This window comes from Haliotis rubra, unplaced genomic scaffold (genome assembly GCF_003918875.1).
Source record: "Haliotis rubra isolate DU_JTF1 unplaced genomic scaffold, ASM391887v1 Scf515, whole genome shotgun sequence".
Classification (NCBI taxonomy): Eukaryota; Metazoa; Mollusca; class Gastropoda; order Lepetellida; family Haliotidae; genus Haliotis; species Haliotis rubra.
Genome location: NW_025767208.1, coordinates 596,498 through 619,788, shown reverse-complemented (window position 1 = coordinate 619,788; position 23,291 = coordinate 596,498). Strand labels below are relative to the sequence as shown.

The 23,291-nt window shown below is 37.9% G+C and overlaps 1 protein-coding gene across 1 annotated transcript in view; it reads right to left on the bottom strand.

Moving 5' to 3' along the window:
• Positions 1–2,943: 2,943 nt before the first annotated feature.
• LOC124292360 (sodium- and chloride-dependent glycine transporter 2-like) overlaps positions 2,944–23,291 on the bottom strand; it is a 49,711-nt gene continuing 29,363 nt past the window's right edge. The window contains exons 2-13 of the mRNA XM_046729451.1: positions 16,592–16,736; positions 14,403–14,534; positions 13,631–13,937; positions 12,863–12,995; positions 11,052–11,155; positions 10,710–10,834; positions 8,323–8,435; positions 7,521–7,658; positions 6,212–6,311; positions 4,801–4,901; positions 4,048–4,215; positions 2,944–3,146 (exon numbers count right to left, since the gene is read on the bottom strand). Of these exons, the coding sequence (XP_046585407.1) occupies positions 3,024–3,146; positions 4,048–4,215; positions 4,801–4,901; positions 6,212–6,311; positions 7,521–7,658; positions 8,323–8,435; positions 10,710–10,834; positions 11,052–11,155; positions 12,863–12,995; positions 13,631–13,937; positions 14,403–14,534; positions 16,592–16,736 (1,689 nt within the window). The 3' untranslated portion in view covers positions 2,944–3,023. The remainder of the gene's footprint in view (positions 3,147–4,047; positions 4,216–4,800; positions 4,902–6,211; positions 6,312–7,520; positions 7,659–8,322; positions 8,436–10,709; positions 10,835–11,051; positions 11,156–12,862; positions 12,996–13,630; positions 13,938–14,402; positions 14,535–16,591; positions 16,737–23,291) is intronic.

Below are 23,291 nucleotides of genomic sequence, written 5' to 3'. Positions count from 1 at the left end.
AAGAAACTCTGGAAATTATGTCAGTGTTTCATTTAAAGGACTTAATTTTGCAAGAAGGATTTCTTATTAATGATATATTTTGCTAATTGCACAATTCTCGCAAATCAATTAGGTTATTGATACTTCATAATCTGAGTGAAATTTAGATGATTTTGTCAGTGGTGCTTCTCCGAGTTATTACAGTCTCTGCATGATATTGTTTATCCCAAAATAACGGCAGTGATGTGTTACATGCGATATTATCCTCCAACACTGACATTCAGAAAGTTAAAATGAGTTTTTCTTGACGGAGCTTTCTTACAAGCACAAGGAGCTGCCATATAGCTAGAATATTGCTGAATGCGGCGTAACACTAAACTCACTCACTCACAAGGAGCTTGCTAAAACGCTTTTATATTGCGATACCTAATATAACCTCGTGGCATGACTGTGTACGTTCTGCATTCCAGTTATTATATATTTGTTTATACTCTGTAGTATATGATGTTGATCCTAAGCATAATGTATCACTCTGGGATATGTCCTGTATCTGGCACAATTGAATATCGAAGCATGCAACCGATCTGGAAAAATGTTTCAAAATATCTACTTTGCTAATATTCATTTTTCACAAAACTTTGTTATAGGACATTATTACATGTTGTGGCAACAATGTATCATCTGTTGTACAGAGTGATCTGGAAAAGTCTACAAGGAACTTATTCCTAAATCATCTGCTTGAGATGCTATTTGAAGCCACAGGAAGCCCAGGATTGCATGTGACGATCATACCCTGGAAACTCTATGCCTAGTTCTTTCTTCTTAGTTGGACTACTGTTGCTGAGATGTGAACATTACCATTTTTGTATTTATAGCTACAATCAATGTTCTTGTATTGTATTTGTATTTGAATTTGTACTGCTCTATTGATACCTTTGTAGTGATTTGTAGGAATTTGTATGCTTACTTAATTTTTGAATACAGTCATTAATTGCAGTACATTTCTTTATTGTCTGTTGGTTTCACACGTACTTTTCTTACTGACTGATTCGTCGTGAGCTATTTCGTTTCAACTTTTGAATCAAATCGTAACAACGGAGATATGGACAAAACACTCATACGGCATACATTTTAGGATCATATAAAAATCACAAACGTTCATGAAAGGCGACGCAAGAATATTTATTAGAAATTAACAGACTATGATCACCTTGCACAAATACCAAAACAAAACATATGTGGCGGAATGAACACTGGAACAGAATTTGAAATATATTGGCGTACACTTTATATTTGATATCTCGGCTGATTATATTTTACCTGAAAGAAGTTTCCATTTCATGCACACATGAAATTAAACACCTAATGGTGAATAGTATATTTGTGGCAGGTGTTAGAGTGAACAAGAGCATAAATGTGTTCATGGTGATTTGTTTAAAACTAAAAAGATTAAGAATTAAAAACATATAATATATTTACATTGCTCTCGATGTGTTAATTAAGGGGAACGTAAGACAAGAAATGAAGCTAGCTATATGGGACTCTTGAGGATAAAACAAACAAACCTAATCGATATGAATATGGTAATACAACACATAACGATAAGTTCTTACTTTTTAACGAGTACATTTAATGATAATGCAGTTTTAGCTTTCATCAAGATTTACATCTCAATAAAGAAGCACTGCCGCCATATTAGTCGAAAGTAATAATACGTGTCTGTTTGCCAACGTGCAGTTTAGAAAGTTGGTGTTTAAATGTTTTGTGTTGACATGTTGAAAACTGATATGGGACCTTACTACACTGCAGACAAGAGAAAAACAAAAACAAACGCCCTCTACACATGAAGAATGACAATAGCAATCATACAATTAATCTAATACTGGAGCTTCAGGGTGATATATAGGCAACTGGCATAAAAATAATTAGTAAACTGTTATTTCAGCACAAATAATTCATTATTATATGTTATCGTCGTCTTATATTACATAAACTAATGACATTCCAACATGCAAAGTTTCACGATAATAACCACCCATTGACCACTTCCAGCTACGACTGAGCGGTGGGGTAGCCTAATGGTTAAAGCATTGGCTCGTCACCCTCAAGACCCGGGTTCGATTCCCCATATGGGTACAATGTGTGAAGCCCATTTGTGGTGTCCCCTGCCGTGATATTGCTGGAACATTGTTAAAAGCGGCGTAAAACTAAACTCACTCACTCGAGCCACGACTAAGCACACAAACAATCAGCAAGGTGTCAGCACATGTACAGTGTGCAGCTTCTAATCGGAAATAACCAAATGCTAAGTTTAACAAGAGGTGTCCGTCAATTCACTAATTCCTTCAATGAATAAGAAAACTAACAAAGGCAAGGTGGCAACACATATGCAGTTACGGTTTTCAGCTTCTATTCGGAATTACATACGTGTCACGTGAGTGGGTGAGTGAGTTAAATTTAAAGTCACACGTACATGCCAAGATTCACGACCATCCACTCATCACTAAGTCTTCCTTTCGTAAATAAGCACAAGCATAGACACTAAGGTGACATAATCCCACGCCTCATATTATAAAATCAAAATCCAGTGAACTGTTCTTGAGATATGTCGCGTGACCTTGAAAGTTATGCGAAGGTCACCAAAATCGACTAGGCCTTGCACCTTCCCAGATGAAGCTTGGTGTCAAATATGAAGAAAGTCCAGTGAATGATTCTTGAGGTATCTCGCTGACAAGCTTAACATGCAGCTTTACATTCTGAAATCTTCAAAGTGTCGCCATTTCCTTGAAAATGAAGGTCAAGGTCACCAAACCTGACTGGAACCTTTCTTTTACTGTGATGAACCTAGGTACCAAATATGAAAAGAATCCAGACAACGGTGTTTAGATATTCCAATTCGTACGTACGTACGGACGGAGCCTAATACTATATCCCCCGCTTCGCGCTAAACGCGCGGCGGGGGATAATAAAAATGCTAAGCAAGGTGACAGATACACATATACAGATACGAAACAGCTGTTCCTGATACAGTCTAGTGCGTGTTATTATCGCCCGATCATAAACAGGAAGTTGTCCTTCGCAGATATCGACTCTTGCTTGTCTTCCAGACCATGTTGTCGTCTTAATCTCAGCCACTCAAGCGCGGGCATCACGGAAGCTTTAATTCGCTGAAACATCAGATATACACACAAGCAAAGGTAACACCTCAAACATCAGGACATTGCACAAACAAGAGGAACCACATACAAGTATGACGCTTTATCGATAACATATTCTTGGAATGTAACGTTATATTGTCTCTAGATTTTTTTACAATGAAGTCATGAAATCCTAAAGAAAAACCGGTTCAAACCTCTGGCGACCGAAATATTGTACGTGTGTGTATGCACTGTTTACCGTAATATTTCTAAGCATGCAATTACTTTTCTTAAGAAACTATAGAGATCAAGTGATAACGTTGCATCACATAAAGATATATTACAGGACAATTAACATACAGGTAATTTGTGTATTAAACATGTCCAACATGGGCAAATGAGACATGCCTTCTGTCAATAGCGTTGTACTCTTCACACTATCATGTCTGAATGGTTTAACGGCATTCAGAAGTTGGAATAACATGAAGACATACTATGTTTATGTATAAGAACGAAAATAATAGGTTACATGGACGTTTCAGTTCTACGTCTTCCCATGCATCAAGTGTCTGATTCTGTGACAGGACAAAAGTAATCCGGAAACAACAACGAAGGTGTTTTCTCACTAAACTTCATGTCTTCATAATGCAACTTTGTATTGTGAAATCCTGGCTACTTCAACTGCTTTTCATAACTTCCGCAATGTTTGTTGTTTACCGCTGTACGGCAAATGTCCAGCTACCTGGAAATGTTTAAAAGTTGCGACATCCCACCACATTTATTTCATTCACAACTTACGAAAAGCAATTGTTTCGGACCTGTGTAATAACCCCAGACCAAGCACAACAGAAAGTACTTATAACTTGTAAGGATTCAGTTGCATTCCATACGATATATTAAAAGTATGAACAGTTTCTATAAGGAAATATACCCGTGCTAAGGATCCTTCCATCTTGTGTATCTGTGTGACCATAAATACTGGAACAGGAACTACGGACACAAGAGCAATGAACCATCCAAAGACGATGGCCGACGTTGGGTAATCGTACTCTCCGTATCTTGGAGGCTTGTATGAAGCCAACGTCAAAACCAAAACTATCTGCAATGACATACTAGTATTTTAGTTCCGAACTACATTCTCAAGTTGTATATATTCAGAAGTACATACATATACGTCTGAAAAAACACATGAAGATGAACATCACACTCGGTCACTTGTTGATGCATATACTATGTTTGAAGGTTATATTAAGAAGCTATAATCATTCATTTGGAAGACAACAAATTCAAAGGAAAACAAAACAAGTTGTACTCCTTTGATGCAAATATGAAGGGATGGTTGTACAGTATACGTAACAGTTACTTTAGTACTGACCAAAGTGAGAGATGTATTTGAAGTGATTTTTGGTTGTTTGTTGTTTAACGCCGAAATATCCCAATAGTCTCAGCTCTTTAACGAATCCAGGCTTGTCCAGACAATCTAGTTGTCAACTGCGTGGGCACAGATCTACGCCATTTGGATACGATGACATGTGCCAAGTAAGTCAGCGAGGATGACCACCCGATCCTGTTAGTCGCCTCTTAGGACAAGCATGGGTTGCTGAAGACCAATTGTAACCCGGATCTTGAGGAGTTATATATGGATTCTTATGGCATAAATCGATAAGAAACAAATGAGACCTACAGTCAGGAGAGCAGGGACGATGATGAAACAAACAACTTTGTAGATCACAGGTAGGCGTTTTCCAATCATCATTTGCACATCAGCAGAGAAACGCTCGGCACCTGTCAAATACAGTTTGATAATTCGTGTCAGACAAATATGAACAGAAATTTTGTCGGCGTACCAGTTAATCCCTTTGTTATTAGCCCCCGCAAGTAAGGTAGCCAGTGAAGATATATAAACTCTCCTTCCAGTGGCTAAAAAGTTACAACTTATTTGGATTCAATTCATGCAGGATTCCCAACACAGAAGCATGATTTGAACGATATGAGTTTTCAATTTCTGCAGAATACATACATGTGTTGCATTTGTTTCCTGCTAAACGGTGCACTTGCTAACATTACAGCAGTATGGCGGTGTACTGTCATGACACGACTTTCAACCCGATGATATGAATGTTTTTGAGTGTAATCATATTATCATTTATATATAATTAGTTTAAGTTTGAAGATAGTGAACGGGTGTATGTATGTAGTTGAAATACTTCAAAGGTTATTTGCTGCATTGAACAGGTTAATCGTTCTCCTGAGAGGGTACGTAAGTCCCAAACACTTTCAAAGTAAAATGTTCACGTACCAAGTTTTTAAACGTTTTTTTGTTCTTTTAAATTTCGGCTAAATTATCCTACAATCGCCAGCGGCTGAAGGGATGGTGTAAATCCAGCTAGGCTCCATGCAGGTAGCAAAAGTACTGTAAGTCCCCATGGTTCCTAGTATGGTGATCTACCTTCAGATGTTGGCGATCTATAGCCCGTGTTTTATGTTGTATTGTCTTCTTTAATTACACTGTTTTAGTTTTACATGCTAGTTTTATGTTCATATCTGTGATACTCTAGTATTTTTACTTTCCATCGTCGACAGGTTTAATTCTTCACAATGTTTTCATTTTTGTGTTATATAACTTGTTTTCGTCACGATATGGCTGAGATATTGCCGATGTGACGTTAAATATTAACTCACTCACTCAGTTGTGTTAATCATAAAATGGCTGCGTGAATGGGTTTGCGGTTGCGAGAGGTTGCTAGACAAGTTTGAACGTGTACATAATGTTTTGAAAACCTAAATGTTTTGTTGTGGAGGATGTAATGCACTTTATTCAATCTTGTCAAAAGAATGACGAGTTCAGGAATAGGCTATATTTGCCTTGCAATTTCTGTAATGTTGACAAGATTGTGAAAGTAATAACTTCCTATAGCTTTTCCGAATCCTTAGCTTTGTACATCTTATAAAGTACGGATGACAGGCAAGTATACAATTACAGTTAAAGGGAGACAACCATTTGGTAGTTATAATAAAACTTATAGTAAGGTAAATGGGTTTTGATGCTTCTATTAATATATATGTATAAGAATGCATTTTGTAACTTTTCCTACCGTAACACCAGCCAACAGCTACACACTCGAGTACAGCAATGGCGAAGCAGGCCACAGCACCCACATACCAATCAACCAGCTGTACCACGTATACTCCGCCCTGGAATAGGTACATATACATGTTGAACACTGACGTGCACATCGGGTCTCTATTCATACGTTAGGTTATTTAAATATTTCAAAGTAAGACAATGATATTACTAATCTTTTCCAGCGATTTTGTTTATGCAGCCATTTTCGATATCAACACTGACGTGCGATTACACTTAAATGTCACTAAAATACAGTTAATTACGAACATAATACATATATAATAGTAGTCATGGCCACAATACTGTTATAAAATTTATTCAAAGTGAGCTCGCCGTTACACAATGTGTGTCCCTACAAATTATATTAGGACAATAAGGAAGGCCCACAATAACAGTTGAAGAAGACGATTAACTGCTCCATGATATACCAATCCATATATATTACATGTCGGAAAGGAATATAACGTACATATGATTTTTATACGGAACATTAACCATTATATTTTTGCGTGGTAATATGCTACATTATTGTCTGGATGCAAATGTGTAAGTGAGTTAGTTAAGATTTTAAGTCACATCGGAAATATTTCAGCCATATCGTAACTAAAACTAGATCGAAATTCATGATAACTACATATCATTTATAAAATCCTGCCAACGAAGGACAGTGAAATTACTAGATTACCACCAATTTGTTAAAACTAGATCAAAGAAAATTATTATCATATACCAACAATTAACAATTCGAGATAAAAAGTGGCAAGAGATGGCTAGCAACGGAAGTAAGGTCACCATACTAGGGACCGTGGGGACTCACAATACTTCTGCTTTCTGCAAGGTGTAAATGCAAATGTGTTCTTATGTCTCTACGAATGTTTTGTATCATAATATATAATATCTTAATGCATATTCCCATCAACAGACATGATTGTGTACCTATTAATCAACATGCATTTTGGGATGGAAGCCTTATATAAAAGGTCAACAACATGACAAGCTCAGTGTGAATTGGTCAGTGAGTGTGTATCGTTTTACGCCACTGTTAGCAATTTCCAGCAATATCACGGCGGGGGGACACCAGAAATGGGCTTCACACATTGTACCCATGTGGGGAATCGAACCCGGGTCTTCGGCGTGACTAATGTGATTTGGTATCAACAAGACGTCGTTATAAAATGGGTAACAGCAGTTTCTGTCGGTCGAGGTAAGTATAATGTGTATGCCAATGCAAGCGACATAAATTTTATGATTAGTGTCAGTACAAGCATAATACGTACATGAGTTGTGAACACAAGACCGACAAGGCTCACGGCTCCCATGAACACAGCAGCCATGATAGTCTGCAGATGCTTGACGTGGAACCGCCTCGGAAGCAGATCTTCCATACAACCAACAGCTGTCTCAACATGGGCCAACTATGCACGACAAAACACTTCAAGGAAAATTGGATAGATACTTTGTGTGAGTGAGTGAGTTAAATTTTACAGACACATCGGCAGTATTTAAGCCATACCGTAACTAAAAGAAATCCTAAATTCATAATAAATACATTTAATTTATCAAAAACGAGTCAATGAAGGACAGTGAATAGCATATAGCATATCAGAGACAGAATTTAAAACGTGCTGGAGATCGCCATCAACTGAAGGTAGATCACCATATTAGGTACCATGGGGACTTACAGTACTTTTGCTAACTGCTGGATCCTTGCTGGATTTACATCATTCCTTCAGATTTTGGCGATTTTGTGGAAAATTGCCAAGAACATATATTTTAAGATTAAAAACACAGATGACGAAAATACTTCGACTGGAAATGGGATAGATAGATTGAAGGAATGAAAGACAACCGACTTTGTCACCTTACATAAATGTATAAGACACGTGATGTATGCCTTGTGTTTTGTGATCCGTATGTTATGTGTTGAATTAAATATTTGCGAGTTAACTGCATAATCACATATGGTATTTCACTACATAACATACTTCATTATTAGGTATGCTCATTATCTGATGGTGATTCCTAACCATATACAGCTATTTGTTATGATTAAGAAAAGGCATATTTTACTATATTTACCGTTGAGTCAACCACTATCATCAGCAGTGTTGTAAAGAATAGTACGGACCATAGTTGAGGAAACGGCAGTAATGACACTGCCCCTGGGTACACAATAAATCCAATGCCAGGACCTATATGATTAAAATATTCTCATGACATTTCAGAATCTACATGATTAAAATATTTTCATGGCATTGCAAGTCAAAACTCACACCAATTCGACATCGTACAAAATGCTGTAACAAACATCTTCAAGGTAGACGTACAGTCCCACATGATTAAAATATTCTCATGACATTGCAGGATCTACATGATTGAAATATTTTCATGACATTGCAGGATCTACATGATTGAAATATTTTCATGACATTGCAGGATCTACATGATTGAAATATTTTCATGACATTGCAGGATCTACATGATTGAAATATTTTCATGACATTGCAGGATCTACGTGATTGAAATATTTTCATGACATTGCAGGATCTACATGATTGAAATATTTTCATGACATTGCAGGATCTACATGATTGAAATATTTTCATGACATTGCAGGATCTCACATGATTAAAATATTAAAATGACATTGCAGGATCTACATGATTGAAATATTTTCATGACATTGCAGGATCTACATGATTGAAATATTTTCATGACATTGCAGGATCTACATGATTGAAATATTTTCATGACATTGCAGGATCTACATGATTGAAATATTTTCATGACATTGCAGGATCTACATGATTGAAATATTTTCATGACATTGCAGGATCTACATGATTGAAATATTTTCATGACATTGCAGGATCTACATGATTGAAATATTTTCATGACATTGCAGGATCTACATGATCGATATGAACATTGCATTTTCGTATGACATTAGATGGTCCCATCATAAATTAATGCGATTATCCTTAGAAAATAATTCCATTGGGTATAAAATGCGAAAAAAATGTGAAACTTTTTCAGAGGACATCGAATATCAGTGATACCCTGGATATTTCATGTCTTATTTCGCCACTCACAGATTTTGAATAAATTGCTTCCTGTCATGCAACGGCGGCAATGTATTTTTGTATTTACTGTATTAAGGGGTGACTTTACTTCAACTACTGCATTCAGACGATTCACTACTGCATGAAGTGAGTGAGTGATTTAAGATTTTAAGTCATATCGGCAATATTTCAGGCGATTTATTCCCGGAGCGGCTCTTCCCACAGTGGCCCCTGAGTTTTCACGCCTTGTTAACGACCCTTCCCAGAGTGGCCTCCAAACACTTAAGTGTTCCCACACTGGCCCCTCTTAATCCAATCAGCTTAATTACCAATTGTGTTGCACTAATTAGGGAGGTGTGATGCTTTGAAAGATCTCTGATGAAAAAGAAACAACAACCCAAAAAGTGTTTCACGGTACATTTACATTATTCATGGCTTTACATTTACATATCAATACATCCTCACTTTGAGGGGGAGCAACAAGTCAACACACAAGTCATATCACAAGTCACATATCATACGTTCACACCTTCTTAACAGCATCAGCCGCCACCTTCTACTCATAGTAGCAGATTACTGCTACTGTCTTCTACTCACAGTAGCAGATTATTACTACTGTCTTCTACTCACAGTGGCAGATTAAATCTTTGTTTTGACAACTAACAAGTTGTCCCACACTGGCCCCCACGTTTACACCTTCTTAACGGATTGCCCCGGACTTTGGTTGTTACGTAATAGACAGAGGGGCCACTCTGGGAATACACCATTTCAGGCATATCGTGACTAAAAACAAGTTATAACCTCATAATAAATTATGGTAAATTATAAAAATCTGTCTGCGAAGGACAGTAAAAATAACAAGAATATCACAGAGATAATTGCAAAATATATAGTATGAAACCTTAAAATATCTTAACTATGAAAGACAATGCAATATAAAAAAGGGGCTATAGATCGCCAACAACTGAAGGTTGATCACCATACTAGGGAGCATGGGGACTTACCTTTGCCTACTGAATTAAAATAATTGAATTCTGTTGATAATGAATTTAGATAATAGTATTCATTACTGTATGTACTACATTGAGATTATGTAATTTACTGAGACATATTATTGTATGTATTCATTACTGTAATTATACTGATATTGAGACAACTCATTGACTGTAATTACCATATACTTTCATTACTGTAGACATCATAATTACTGTATATTTCATGACTGTAAGTACTGCATTGAGACATGTCATGTCATTGCTGTATATTTCATTATCATTGAGACATGTCATTGCTGTAATTACCACACTGATATATTTCATTACTGTAAGTACTGCATTGAGACAATTCAACACTGCTAAATTACTGAATGAAAACTATTCATTACTTCAACAGTAACCGACTTACCCGAGGTTACAACGTCAGCCACAGGTTGTTGTAAACTATGAGCCAGGAACCCGAATGTTGCAAAGACAACGAAACCAGCAAACACACTTGTCAACTCGCCTATAACGCCCACGATGATGGAGTCTCTGTAAGAGAATGTCGCCCACATTCAGTACTCACATGAGCAAACAAAGGAATAGTTCTATGGATGTTCAAATTCAAGCAAGTGATAACAGTGTTAGCATCTTGACCGAAACAACATCGCATCTACTGGAATAAATATGTTGTATATCCATATAACTATTCCCTTTAGCTTGGGTTGCAAGTTGAATGGAAGACAATAAACAAAACTGCAAAACATACCTTATGAGATTCGAGTGAAAGGAATTGTGGCTTGCCATGACAATAATGGTGCCCCACGCAGGACCAACAGAAAAGAACACTTGCATCAGGGCTTCCAACCACACCTGCAGAGATACACAATTTGTATATGTTCAAAAGAACTAATATATTAGTCAACTACCGCACACGTCTACATAAAATCAAACTAAGTTGCTTAGAACAAATGACGTCACTTCCGAAATGGGTGTGAGACTGTGGTTATCTACCTGTGCTTTGGTTGAATAAACCTTCAATACTATAAATTCAAAAAATATAAATGCCATGACCGCAACGTTCACTAGGTTTTACTAGATATCCAGATATCAAAACGAGCACTTTTAGAATAATTGCTTGCCATTGTCTGATAAATTTCATTTATAGGACAGTAACCAGTGAGGCCTCATAGCAGCCGCTGAACGAAAACAAAATGTCAATATTGTAACTACCAAAAGAATTTACATGTATATGAATCATGTCAGGCAGTTACCATAGTCGAGGAGTACATCTGTGAATATCCACTAACAGGAACAATATCCTATGCATCTAAAGCTGTACAAAGAAACTTGTTTGATAACACGTGTCTTTGCAACAATTGTGATAGGTAACAAATCTCAGTTTTGCGGGTTATTGTAACCCATTCGTCTCTCAACTGACCGCGTAATTTCAGCTGTTTCACATCGGTGAGTGAGTTTAATTTTACGCCGCTTTTAGCAATATTCAAGCAATATTACGGCGGGGAAAGAGCTTCACACATTTGTACCCATGTGTGGAACCCGGGTCGTCAGCGTGACAAGCGAACGCTTTAACCACTAGGCTACCCCACCGCCCCTACATATCGGTGTCATGTCTCACCTGTCAGCTACATGTAAGATATGTTTGATATCCACAGCTCTTTAAAAAAGTAAATTTCATTGGATAACAATGAACGATCAATCAGCGTTTTACCGGCTAATCATATTACGTATAGTATGTTGTTTTTGTCAGTTACGTATATTCCGTCTGCTATAGTAAACCTTCATACAAAACATTTGTAACAAATGCTCTGTGCAGGATAACAGTGATTAATCAATCCGGTGATAACGTGGGCTAATTAAAATAGCGCCAGCCGGGACGACTGTAAGTTTTGGTTTCTTTTCCTTTTACGTGATACCATTCAAAAGGCAGGATTCTTCACTGACTAGCAACTGTCAAAAAGATATGACGCCTATGGACCTGAGGATGCTGCAGACGCGTGAAGTCTGGAGTCAGGTAAAACAGAACACCATCCACAGCACCCGGCATCATGCACGACCTCACCAGCAACACTAGCAATAGGACATACGGCATCAATGCTGTCACATACACCACCTGCACATAGATGCAAGATAATATATAAGACCAGGAGAACAAGCAGAGTTAACAAAATTGTTTAGAAACATAGATGTACCTTAAGGTTTCAGTTGGTGTTTTTCTGATTCATAATTAGGTGTGTATAATATACATAAGTTGTGATTAGCAATATTAGGTTTGACTGCAAATGAGGTAACCGTAAATCCCTGCTTTGGCAGTCCAAATTACTTCCTTTTACAGCCATCAGAGGTTGCACAATATAAGTCATATACATGCGCTCTGTTTCTCTGCCAGTAGCTGTAAAATGTTTTTCTTGGCTGACAATTGTTGTTCCTGTATTGTCTGAAGACATTAAAAGTTCAATACTCACTCAAATCAACATTGCGCGTTAAAATTACCCCTCTGATGGAAACGGAACATATTTTACATACTTACTGTATTTAATATTAACTAATAATTGTCACCTTTCCAAGGGATTTGATCCCGTTCATGACGCATAGGAAAACAGCAACACATGCGATGAACCAGCAGATGACGAGATGAGGCTGTATAGATCCGAGGTCATCTATCCCTGACGAAACACCGAGAGCCTTGTTCCTGGGGACGATGTGAGTGAGTGAGGTTACTTTAAGTCACGTCGGCAGTATTTACAGCCATATTGTCATTTGATCAAGTTATATAGTTGTACAGATATACATGTATGTTAACTTTTAAAAACTGTCATCGATAGAGAGAACTATAACCAACAATATATCACATATTTTTCTTGAAACGACTCATAGAATATAAAAACTGAGTATTTGGCACCGATACATAACACTGGGGTTAGAGGACCCCAGCAACATAGGTAAGGACACCATACTAGGAACCATGAGGACTGGCGGTTGTCGTAGGTTTAGCCAGAGATTAAGCATAAACAATCATTCAGCACTAAAAAAAATTCAGGTAGATATAACAACACCTTGAAGACGTCATCTTATAAACCCCTTATAATTTGGTGACGTTATGACACATGACAGTATGTATGACGCGAGTGGCAACATCACGTAGGGAATGGCCAATATATACGCGTGTGTGTGCGTATGCGCGTTACGATACATGTAGATCTTACATCAATCAAAACAAAATAGTGCCTTACTTTAATGGCTTGTGCACATGGTCAAACAAAGGGTAAAATAGATTTGCTGATGACTGTCCTATGTTATTAATGCACTGCATATAACATGACTCACTGCCAGAACTCCTCTGTTGATGTATGTCCAAACACACTTGAAGTTTGTGCACTTCTGTTAAAAGTTGCATATCCAATGCTTGCTGTTATAGTTGTGTCATTGGCATTAGTCGGTTTCATGTATACTGAACTATTAACGCCAGTGTCGCCTACCACGACACACTGTGGCGTGTTCCAGGGGTTGCCACAGGTAGTCCAGGGCAAGACGTTCGAGAAGGAGCTGTAGATGTAGTAGACGCCCCAGGAAAACACCACACTGTTGTAGAGGACAATGATACAGCTAACTGTCAGTATGCAAAATCCAAGACCTAAACATAAACATAAATCACTCATAGACAGACACATTCTATTTCATATTTACATGTGACGTGAAAGCGAGTGCAACCATCAACACATGTTAAAACATACATGGGCCTTGTGGTTAAAACTATACATGTCAATACACAAACAACCGTGTGTTTTATGTCTATATATTTGTTAATCGTTGCATGTTGTTCATTGTTTGGTTATTGTATGTCGTTAAACGTTGATCTTGCATATTGAATTCACCAAGAAAACGACCATGATCAAACAATTGGTATCTTTTAGCGTTAGTGAGTTAAAAGTTCACATATTACAGCCATATAGCGATGAAAACAAGGTATTCATTTTAAAATCTATGTTGATCTTTCAGCATATTTGAAATGTTTGGCATTAGAGATACATTGTGTCCTCGCGAATCACAAACGCTAATATAAAGTAAATTCTTTGCTGACACATATACTTGCTATTACCTTTCATGAGTGGACATATTGACCAAATCTTAATAGGTCCTTTAGCAGAAAACTGACCAAGAGCAACCTCCAGGATGAAGAGCGGGATTGCCAACACAGCTGTTGAGATGACGTAGGGAATCAGGAACGCCCCTTTGAAAGAAACAATGATGCAACACTTTTCAATCGTAACTTACTATATTGTGATGTATCCTGTACTTAACACAAGCTGTGCAATAGAAGCATGTTTTTACTCATACCTGTAAAGCATTCCAGGTTTACAAAAAATATTTGACAATTCTGTATCGCCTTTTCATCGACAGTCGGCTGTATGCTTACATGATTTACATGTTCATTTATCTCAAATTGAACACTCGATTTCTTATGAATAATGTTCAATGGTTTCGTACCGCATTGTTACATTATGTTGTAATTAGATTACATTGTTTCTGTTAAGACTGAGTAAAGGTTCATAATGACCCCTGAAGATTCGGGTAAGAACTGATATTCAGCAACCCATGCTTGTCATAAGAGACGACTAACAGGATAGGGTGGTCGCTGACTTGGTTGACACATATCATCGTATCCCGAGTAACGTGTATTGGTGCTCATGCTGTTAATCACTGGATTGCCTTGTCCAGACCCGGTTATTTACAGCCTGCCCACATACACCTGGGATATTGCTGAGTGCGATGTTAAACAGCAAACAAACAAACAAAAACATGATACCACCTTGTGAGAGACGTTTTCAAGAGGATATTATACGAGTGTCCAGTTCAATCCACGTTTACGACTCAAGTGCTGAAATGTTAGTATTACGAATATGATATTTTGTTTATAACCGAAACTTGTTTCCCTCCCCCCTGTTCCGGTTCGCACATTATACACATGAAATGTCCCAAGCGGTTGGGTTACACTTTCTACTCTTCCAACTAATTTCCATCGATCTTGACAAGATCATTGAATGTGATTGACAGCAGAAAAAACGATCGGGCAGCCACATTGTTTGTTTAACTTGTCGTCTAAATCAATCGATGAAACAAGTATGTAAGTGATTTATTGTTTTACGTATTTTATTGAAAACTATACCCAATTGAACAACCTTGTTTTAATAACAACAATATTGCAAGCGAAATTCCAGGTGACGTTATTTCCGAAATGCCAATCTGTGAATGAACGTAGTGAAGCATAGTAAACTTTTATGAATGAAAAAAGTAGTTCCTTATCGAGGCTTGACATGGAACACTTCCTCTTAAAGTGATATTTTGGCCTAGGGCATCGTATGAAAAATATGAACCCCGATATGTTTGCCCTCAAAGGTAATAATGTGTTTAAACTATAATGTGTTATCAGGAATTTATTACTACCTAATGTAAGCTGTGGTTTGAACGTTTCCTTATTTGGTGTCTTTGGGGTAAAGGATACAATTCATTCAACCGCCATAGACTAATTCAGCATAGTGTATTAGTTTCAGGATGTTATATAGACTATATAGATGGACATGCGCATGTCTCTTACATCTCTTATTACACCAACACCAGTGATTGTGTACAGATTATTTTTCACCCCAGATATCAAGCCTTGGCCAATGTCGGAAGTCCAACCACTGTAACAGCTGCTACACAGTGAATATTATTCTCTTGGAGTTTATTTCTATTACCATTGCTGCTTTCACCCGGATATTTAACCTAGGCCAATGTTGGACCACTGTTGCCACAAGGTAAATATTTGTGTCAGTGTGTATTGCTGTTACCATTACTGTTGTATTTGATTACATTTAACATTACATTTTGCATCGCCACTCCGTTGTTTAATGTTACTGGAAGTACAAAAAATATGTTCATAACGAATACGCTTGTAACGAACTGATGGGTATTAGGAAATGTATTAATTTTATTTGTACCGGGCGCTTCCTGGATACCTTAGTTGAAATGTTCATAGCGGTCTACAATAAATGGCCCCGTTGGGTTCGTAATAACTGTAGTTTTAGTATATACTACTCATGAAAACTTTGGACTCACTAGTGTAAATATAGCCATTTACTTCAGTCAGCTGTCCTAAACTAGATTTTGGAAACCACATATATATATACATATTAACATGTAGTGAGTGTTTTAAGTGAGTCTAAACTTTTGATGGGTAGTATATATACAATTGATGCGAAACATTTCCTTGTCTAATAAACATTTATCAAAATTCACTGGACCTACCTCCCCGGTTTTTTTGACAGACATAAGGAAATCTCAAGAGGTTACCAAGACCCACGGAGTAGCCAAGCACTGCAATGATACCCTGGAACTTGTTGGACCATTGTGGCTTCCTTTGTTCCACATTCTCCTGATTTGTACTTTCTGCCTGCAACCATATAAAATACTTCATTCATATGTTGATCCATTTGAGATCAGACAGCCGTGTGTTGTGGGGTGATTGACAAATGACATACTGTATAATACCGTGACTTGGTAAACGACTATTTCTAGTCCTCCGTTTCGAAGAAACATAATTCATTTTATTAGCTGTTACAAATACTTCAAAAGTAACGCCACCTGGGTTGCTATACTGAAGAGAAGTCTGAAGTGAACCTGTAATCTCAAAAAGAATGACACTTTTTTCTAACATTGATGCTATCCGCGAGGGATTTAATGGACAGCTGAACAACGCATACAGTGAGTTCAATTAATGATTATTATCCACAAACCTTTTTATCTCCGACAAGTTCCGACAAACAGACTTCTCTTTCTTGTTCTGTCATAGTTTTCTTGGATGTATCTTACGGAAAAAACATACCAAGAATTATTTAAATGACACGTCGAGCACAGGATGTGTGTGTGCGTGCGTGCATTCATGCGTGTATGTGTGCGTAATAGCATAGTGGTTAAAGCGATCGCTCGTCACGCCTTGTTCGATTCTCGATTCCCAATATGGGGAAAATGTGTAAAACCCATTTCTGGTTTCCCCCGCAGTGATGTTGCTGAAATATTGCTAAAGGCAACGTAAAAGCATACTCACTCAGACTCGTAACCGCAGGAACCAGGATTATGCATTTGAGGAAAATAGCGACAGGGAAGTTTCTTATTTGATACATTAATAGTGTTGGTAATCTGGGGTACATTGAAAGGCCAGCTAGCATTTATTTTTCCTGAATACTACAAATGAACTGGTCATTCCGTTTGCCAAATCCTCCAAATACCGTAAAACAACAGTTCCTGATTAATGTAAACCTCAGTTGATTACTAGTTTGGTAAAGTTTACTAGCAAGGTTATGGTGCAGACACACATTAAAACATAATCAGGGTGAATGTGGTTATCGATCTCTGGATTACAGAATGGGTTCAGGATGGTCTATTTTGCTGACGCCCCTATAGGACGCCATTGGGGCGGCTCAGAGTGAGTGAGTGAGTGAGTTAAAACGTATCGTCACATCGGCAATATTGCAGCCATATCACATCAATAAATTTATAACGTAAAAACCTGTCATCAAGGACAGTGAAACTACCAGAATATCACAACTCTTAATTTAAAACTAGTACGCTATCATAAAAATATATCACGAGAGACAATAGTACAATATAAGGACGGGCTATAGATCACCAGCAACTGAAGGCTGATCACCATACTATGGACCATGGGCACTTACAGTACCTTTGCTACCTACATGGACCCTAGTTGGATTTACATCATCCCTTAAGCAGCCGGCGATTGTAGTCACATTTAGCCATAATTAAAATCACAAAATCTACGCTTCAAATCCTGGTAAGTTTGAAATTTACTTTGAGAGTTTTGGGACTTACGTACACTCTCAGGAGGACGGGGCGGCTCCGAAAACTAGACCATCCATGACCCATTTTTGAGGAAGTCATGCGCGAAAACGTATGTATTGCCTGACTCGGCACGGCAGTACTTCAGTCATACTGTGACTGCGGCCTTTTAGTCTGAGATTGGAAAATTCGCAGTAACATATGGTCTTTGATACAATCCTCCACCAACCATTTAATCATTGTCGGAAACTGTATGAGTGAGTGAGTATGGTCTTACGCCGTTTTTAGCAATGTTCCAGCAATATCATGGCGGAATACACCAGAAAAGGGCTTAACACATTGTATTCATGTGGGGAATCTAACTCGGGCCTTCGGCGTGACGAGCGAACGCTTTAGCAAAGGCTACCCACCGCTCGATCTAGCATTAATCAGTAATATATTTAGATTATAAAACATGTCAATAATGGACTAACATAATGACCTTTTCACCACCTGGACTGACAACCCATGTAGGTAAAAGTCGATAACCGGTTTGATTACATTTAACCTATTTATACAGTCATACTTTTGTGTCCCACTTGTTTAGCATCAGATCCCAAATATAACAGCCAATGTGAGGGATTTGAAGTAGTATCACAAATTTGTTATGTGTTGCTTTGACTGCAGTATCAGCCACTGTGTTACCAGTATTTGATAACTGGCTTGGTAACCAACATAAGTCAATGTCGTATTGGCCATGCCAGTAGCAAGTTCATGGGGGAGAAATGATAAATTGCTTTGCTTGTTTTTATACATATATACATATACATAAATATATGCTGATATGAAAATGAATCGAATTATGGCTAATGTAACAATGATAAAGAGTAAACGCCGAAGCCGTACCTTAAAACACATATTGACACGTGCCACATTCGACTCATGTATTAAACCTACAGAATTCAGTGTCTCAAAATGTAAACGGGTAAATTGAGGAACTTGTGAATATATACTTGAAACTTCATGTATAAAGTTCAAAAACAGGAAACAATTATTTCATGTACGCTCTAACATGGACTGCTCCGCAAAACATATTATTTATGTTATTATTTGCCAAGGGTGTCATGAAGAATACTCTGGACAAACGGAGTGCTTGAGGGACAGAATGCGCGTCCATAAACAACAGATTATGGACCCCAAAACAACGTGCATCCCCTTAATCCCTGTTCATGTATATAAGTCTGTTCTGTGCTGTAGTACTTCACTCTTGCTTGACAACGGTATAAGAATCCATACCGAAACGTCGCATCATATATAATAAAGAAGTTGTTTTCAGTAAAACTTCTTACTGTCTTATTAGTCACCAACTTCTAAATGCCAATCAAACAGACATTTCAGAAGTCTGTAAGCGTGATGTCCAGGCTTTGGAACCTGTATAGACAGACTGGAGATGTCAACATAAGACGTGGTCGAAGACGGAAATCTAAAACTACCCCTCGGGATGACCGGACCCTACGCATTATTGCCTTACGAGACAAGGTTAAATCTTTCTAAAAATTCAATGCAGAATTCAGGCTAAGGACAAACGTTAGAATTTGTTCCTGTACTGTACGGAATCGCCTTAAATCAGCTGGTCTAAAGAGTCGTGGTTGGAATCAACATGACTGAGCAGCAAATGCGATTAAGACTGCAGTGGGCACTAAACCATGGTGGAAGAACCTTACGCCAATGGAGACACACCATGTTTAGCGATGAAAGCAGGTACACATTAGATCATAATGGCGGACGAATCCGGGTCTGGAGACGTGTTGGTGAACGTTTCAGTTGCAGCGAAATGAATTTTATCAACACTGTCTATGTTGCTATAATCACAGATGTTATGTTATACTGCTATTGAATTTGTACTGCCTCTTATTTCTACTTTCATCGCAATTAGTGTGTATCGACTATTAAACTTTTTACATTACGATTGTTTACTTACATGCTATTTTTTGTTGTTGTCTGGTGGTTTCACACGGTTTTGTTTTTAACTTTAATTTTCAACCTTTAAATCAGCACATAACAATGAATCACTATCCAACAGTGATTAAACCCACTATCCAACAGTGATTAAACCAGGACTGGTGTTCCCGAAAAGATGAGCGTATCCAGTGCCACCCTTCATAAACAAACGCCAAAGCTAATCAAGTGTTCAGCTGAATATACACAGGAATGCATGGTAAAGAAATGAAGCAGAACATAGCATTCCCCGGAAGAGCCTAACATGTCCACAGTGGTCAGCATCATAAGAAAGAAAAAAGAAACACCACCCTTACCTTGTCTCTGCAATGACGGATAACCCAGGTGTAGTTCAGACTCCCAAACAAATGCAAAGAGGCAAAACGCCGTGACAGGCATGCCCAATTACCGCAGAATAGTACACCAACAACATGGCAGCTTGCCAAATCACCGCAGAAGCGTGCCTAACTGAAAAAGGCCTTCGCTTTTTGTTGGTGTTTTCTTTCATATTTGATTTACAAGGCTTTTTTTTCACAATATACATAGTTTTGTGTCGATAGCATGAGTGAGCTTTTAGCAATATTCCAGCAATATTATGCGGGGGAACACCAGAAATGGGCTTCACACATTGTACCCATGTTGGAAATCGAACCTAGGTCTTCGACGTGACGAGCGAACGCTCTAACCACTAGACTATCCCTGTCGATAGCATGAAAAATACTTCAGTTCCATGTTTCCAGATATTGGCAGTTTGCGATAGCAACATACATGTAATACAGTTGGAATCAACAAGCTGGAATGTCCTCGAATGCGAGGTCACCGGCCGAACACTTGGTCGAGTGACGTCAGTAGCATTAAAACAATAAAACACACAAAAATAACAGTTCCGCGCCAAAGAGCTTACAACAATCTATTTCATTGTTGACAATGACCCTACAAGGTCAAACACTGATAAGGATAGCATACCTGATACAGACAAAGTCACAGAAATAGAGCGCTAGCAATTACATCGTATTTCAGAAAACAAGAGTGACAGTAATATTGACGACGATTCCGGCTGTTCTCTGCAAAACAGTGACAACACATACCGAACGATGTTTCGAATAGGAGTTATGCAAATGGTATGTAGATTATTCATGAAACCAGATTACATGTGGAAATAACGTTCCAACTGCCATCGCAACATTTGCTGTCATAAGTGCTGTTATGTTCCACCAATAAGCTGAGATCAATAATATATACCTTAGCATACATGTATAAAAACACATGCTCAAATCGTTTAACTATGTGTTATAATGAATACATAATTAAGAACGTTTAACTTCATATTACAAATGTTGTCACACTCATGTCGTTTTTTTCATTCAATATACAATTTACTGTTGGCCACATTGCTGATTGTTAAGGACGGTGGATCCGTAAACCAAGTTACGAAAGACGCGCCTAATGAATAGTGGTTCATGATAGGACATGTTTTATGATTTTGGAAATGGAGTTATGTGTGCAATATGGCTTAATACAGGTAATTAGTGGTTATTATTCATGCTTCAAAGCAAGAGTATATTCTATAATTCAGCAAAAAGATGACAGAGCATCAATGTAATGAAAGACATGCTTCTATGATTATGGAAAAGGTGTTGTATTCAAAATGAACGAAGCGAGTCCGACATAGCAAGGTGAATTGTTTATAAACAGGTGATACTGCGAGGAAATATTTAGAGAGCGAGAGAGAGCGATTTATTTGCATATGAGGCCATACGACCTACAGTACAAAAAAGTACATAATATAGTTATTGAGTTACCAAATGTGTACATAGTATGGATCGAAGAAACGAGTTTGCTAACAATGTTCCGCAAAATAAACATTTCAAATATTTCACAGGGTTGTTAATGATATTAATATCAACGGATGAACAGAGACTTTGAATGGAGACATAATGCCCACTTGATGCCTTTTGCCATATTTGCATACAAGACCATACGACCTACAGTACAACATAGTACATAATATAGTTGTTGAATTACCAGATGTGTACATAGTATGGATCGAAGAAACGAGTTTGCTAACAATGTGTCACAAAATAAACGTATTTCAAATATTTCACAGAGTTGTTAATGGTATTAATGTCTGCGGATGTACAGAGACTTTGAATGGAGACGTAGTGTCCACTTGATGTAAATATGGAAATATTTAAATTCATAGCAACGTATCCTATTCCATTTGAACGATAGATGAGATATCAACTTGCTTTCCACTAAGCATTAAATGCATATTATGCAGAGAGTTGCGTTTGGACAGGAATAACTACCAGGTGATGATATATGGCATTTGTGTTTTGTCATAAATATTCATGAACATTTATTCGTAAACTGAGCTTGAGCAAATTTGATTTGGCTTTTTGTTTGGTTGACACTCATTTCTTGTTCTTGTCTTGCCTTACCCACTCTACCTCGCCACGTTTCAGATAAAGAAATTTGCATTTGTCGAATGACAGTTGTAACTCCCCTGTTCCTTCACTCCGTTGAACCGGAAGCTGGCAGGGGTAATGGAGGCGAAGAACGATTGTATATGGCACGAGTGGCGCTTAAAATAACGTATATTTACGTGAGTAATTATTAAATATGATGTTGGAAATCTGAGAGCACAACCCTGTGAGGAAATGGGTGTCTACTTTTGGTGTTGGCGATGTTTTATTTTGACATTAAACATATTTTTCGAACCGAAGCGAGGGAAGTACGTTGCCAACTTTTGCTCGCTTCGCTCGCATATGGGAAGACTGGTACTTTTTATCTCTGCTGCGCAGCCCTATTTGCGCAACAGTTTGCCTGTGGTCGAATCCTGTGGACGTGTCAGTGGCACTGGAAAAGGACTCGACAAAGAGCAACTGTGTCTCTCGTGTAATGACTTCAAAGTCATCAGTGTAAGAGGTGTTGGGGAGGTGCAGGATGGGCAATCATGAAGGGCAACCTCCTCGTGATGAGTGCTGGGTAACGCTAACAGTTCCTTCCGTGTGGACCCTGGGTTAAATGTGTCCACAGCACCCTATTACTGGTTGTAAAAGGCGACCGAATCGGGTAACCTGTTTGCCATGGGATACGCCCATTTATTACCCTTAAGATAAATGTGACGAATTCTGATTGGTTTATAGTCAAAGCATACCCAACCCATGTAGTT